General features: G+C 35.9%; 1 protein-coding gene across 1 annotated transcript in view; it reads left to right on the top strand.

Moving 5' to 3' along the window:
• The window catches only part of LOC106881781 (DENN domain-containing protein 1A), a 109,919-nt gene that overhangs the window by 54,444 nt on the left and 51,673 nt on the right, over positions 1 to 3,802 (top strand). The window contains exons 9-11 of the mRNA XM_052975831.1: positions 514 to 575; positions 2,922 to 3,020; positions 3,110 to 3,160. Of these exons, the coding sequence (XP_052831791.1) occupies positions 514 to 575; positions 2,922 to 3,020; positions 3,110 to 3,160 (212 nt within the window). The remainder of the gene's footprint in view (positions 1 to 513; positions 576 to 2,921; positions 3,021 to 3,109; positions 3,161 to 3,802) is intronic.

Here is a 3,802-nt window from a genome sequence, read left to right as displayed (position 1 = left end):
CTCTCTCTCTCTCTCTCTCTCTCTCTCTCTCTCTCTCTCTCTCTCGCATGTGTGTGTGTGTATGTGTTAACTGTTAAAATATTGATATAAATGATATTAAACATTTTAGCAGTTAATTTATTCAAAGTTCTTTTTCACATTACAAATATTGAACCAAGATAGGACACCTTGCTATATTGGACATTAGTCAAATAACCTATTCTGCCAAGGAGTTAATAAATTATCTTTTGGATATAGAATAGTAGAGCTAAAATATCAGTTATTCAGCAGCCCAATCTATTGATTCTGCTAAGTGCTTTTGATGACTTGTGGTTTTGAAAGTTACTTTTAAGTTTTGAAAGTTACTCTTCCCTTTAATCATTAGTATTAATCACTCTATGGTAGATGCTCTAGATAAAGGAGAAGTCAAGAAATTGAACTTATTTGAAATTAAAAAAAAATTTTTTTTACAAGTCTTATTTTTCAAAATTATTAAAAAATGCAACCTAATTTTTTTATTATTAAAATTTTCAGCGAAATTTAACAGAATATTACAATGCCATGGATACCAGGAATATGGTTAAGATATTTGCAAGGTAATATCTTTCATTTTTGTTTTTTTTTTTGTATCTGATGTTAAATTTAAATTTATAAACAAGTTTTCAAAAATTTATAATATGTGTATGGTCAAATGGACAGTGTCACTGGATAATGAAGCTCAGTGATCATCATCACCATCATCATCAGCATTGTCACCCCGATCATCATTTTACACTTGTTTTCCATGCTGTTATAGGTTGGGTAGTTCAATTGGATACAACTGGTTGGAGGACCATGTTTTGCTCCAATGTCTTAGTTTTGCTGGAGTTTTTACATTTTACCATGTATACCTTTCTTAACACCAAGCAATTTACAGAGTGTACTGGATGCATTTTTTTTTCTTGTTGCACCAGCATTGATGGGGTTGTCTTGTTGCTCACAAAGCAAGATGAATCCCTATGATGGATGAAACAGATTTATTGTTGTGAGAGGATGGTATTGGAGAGAATGGCAGAGAGAGCAATGTTGAGGTAGAGAAAGTAATGGAGGAGACAGGTGAGGGGAAAGGGGATTATGTCTGGAATTAATGTGACTGTTTGTACAGTCTGTGGTCAATGTACTACACTTTGCTTTCCAAGAACCCAGTAGATTAAAAATTGGCACAGCTGAGTGGAAACATCTCTGCATGCTAAATGGATGCTTTATTAGCTTAGCTTGTGTTGTCGTTCTAACTGCTCCTGTTTGTCTGCAGAAGCCACTCCGATTCAGGTGAGAGTTTGGTAGTTCTTTTTGATACTTGTTACCATTGGGTACAGATTCTAATTATGTTTATAGGCTTTGTGTCTGTGTTAGTTGGTGTACAGCAGTCCTTTTTGTGAAATCTTACTATATTTGACTTGGTAAATTAACATGTCTTGCTATGGGTGGGTGAGACAGGGTCACTAATCTTTCTTGCCACACAGTAAATCTGAACCGATTGTGATGACCCATCCAACTAATAGAAAAATGAGTGTAAAACTGATGGTGTTTAGCCCCGAGTCAAATCTAATTTTGAACAAACGTAAAATCAAAAGCATTGCTGTCGTGATTGTCTCGCTTTTGTCATTTATTTTTTTTTAAAGTCTATTACATCATCCAATGTACTGTTTATATAGGATATATGGCCGTTGCCAGTACTGCCTGACTGGCTTTTGTGCCGGTGGCACATAAAAGCACCCACTACACTCTCGGAGTGGTTGGCGTGAGGAAGGGCATCCAGCTTTAGAAACTCTGCCAAATCGGATTGGAGCCTGGTGCAGCCATCTGGTTCACCAGTCCTCAGTCAAATCGTCCAACCCATGCTAGCATGGAAGGCAGAAGTTAAATGATGATGATGATGATGATGATGATATATATATATGTATGTATGTATGTATGTATACTGGAGTTTGGTGCAGCATGCCAGCCCAGTCAAGCTGTCCAACCCATACCAGCATGGACAACAGGCATTAAATGATGATGATAGTCTTGTGGTTTTGACTTATGTACCTACTTGGTGATATGAAGAAGCAACCAGTCCTCACACTGTAAAGTGGTTGGCATTAGGAAGGGCATCCAGGTGTAGAAATCTTGCCAAAACAGACATTGGGACTGAACATAGGCTTCTGATTTGTCAGGTCCTGTCAAACTGTCCAACCCATGCCAGCGTAGAACATGAATGTTAAAAGATGATGATAATTATATAAAAACAGGAGGCATGGCTGTTTGGTGAAGTTTACTTTGCAAATACTGGATTCTGTGTGGATCCTAGTGACAGTAAATTGGGCAAATATTTTCAAGCATTGCTCTGGGCTGATCAATGTCTTGCGAGTGAATTTGGTAGATGAAAATTGAAAGAGGTCTATGATGTGTGTGTGTGTATTTGCATTTTCATAAGTGTTGAACTGCAGATAATTTATGTCTTCCAATATTTGTTAACATATTGGAGGACACATACAAGAGATGCCTCAGTATTATATTTGTTTGTGTTAACATAGAAATAAAGCAAAAGCATGTAAAATGAATGAATGATACATGTATGTATAGAATTTTTTTTAACCTTTTAACATTCAGATTATTCTGTCAATGCTTATTTATTCATATTGCTATGAATTAATCTTGCATTATGTCATAGCCTTGAGATTTCAATGATATGATTGTTTACTTTTAGAATGACATTGTAGGGTAGGTATGAGAGTGTGGATCTGGCTAGTTTGAACATAAAGCAGGTAGAATATTATGGCCAGTTTAAATGCTGAAGGGTGAAGATACTAAAGTGTGATTCAATTGAAATTTGGCTGATATTCCTAATAGGTTAAATGAGTAACTTTGTAGAGGCCCCTATTGTTGACTCAGGTTTTCATTGCTGTTTCTCTTCTTTGTAGTTTGCTTCATGAACGTCGAATTTTGTTTATTTCCAAGAAGTTGAGTCGCGTGACTGCCTGTATTCATGCAGCTGCTGCTTTAATTTATCCAATGAACTGGTAATGATTATTTTAGCTTCAATTCCTATTGATCAAATAACATTTCATATACTACTGAAACTTAAACAATATTTCTTTTTTAATTCCAGGCAACACTTGTTCATTCCTATTCTTCCAAACAGCTACACAGATCTCCTCAGGTAAGTAGTACCACATCAATTATATAAACACATTTAAAGAAGTGGGCCATGATTATGTAGTATCTCATCAACTTATAAATATATAAAATAATTATAGAGAACCTGGTCATCTCTTTAATTTTTTAATTGCTGCTACCTTCAGGTTTTCTTGTATTAATTTTACCCTCATTAATTTACTCGTGATTAAATTTATGTTTTAAAGTTTAAATAGTGGCTTGCAGATTTAGCAGATAACACACGCATGCAGTTATGCAGTACATAACTACCACTCATTCTGAGTGTGTGAGCATGCATGTTGTGTGTGTGTGTCTACATATACACATGTACACAACTATATCTATAATATAAATTGGACATGGGTGATTGTTGTATTCTTTCTTGTCTTGAGGTTCACAGCTGAACGGCTGGGTGGATTTGTGTGAAAAGTGACACACATGTGGAGACGGGTGCATAGATTGGAATGCGGTTTGTATTTTTTTCCTAGCCCCATACTTACCGAGAAAATCGATTAAAACTTTTTCTCGTTTATTCCGCCATTAAAACAACCAGTTGCTCACACAGCCGGCATATACCATTTTGCTAGCAACAAGGGGAGTACAGGCTGACAGTCAGCCAAAACTTTCACTATGCTGTCTCTCTTCT

Source organism: Octopus bimaculoides, chromosome 22 (assembly GCF_001194135.2).
Source record: "Octopus bimaculoides isolate UCB-OBI-ISO-001 chromosome 22, ASM119413v2, whole genome shotgun sequence".
NCBI classification, from domain to species: domain Eukaryota; kingdom Metazoa; phylum Mollusca; class Cephalopoda; order Octopoda; family Octopodidae; genus Octopus; species Octopus bimaculoides.
This window is presented reverse-complemented; position numbering and strand designations above follow the sequence as displayed.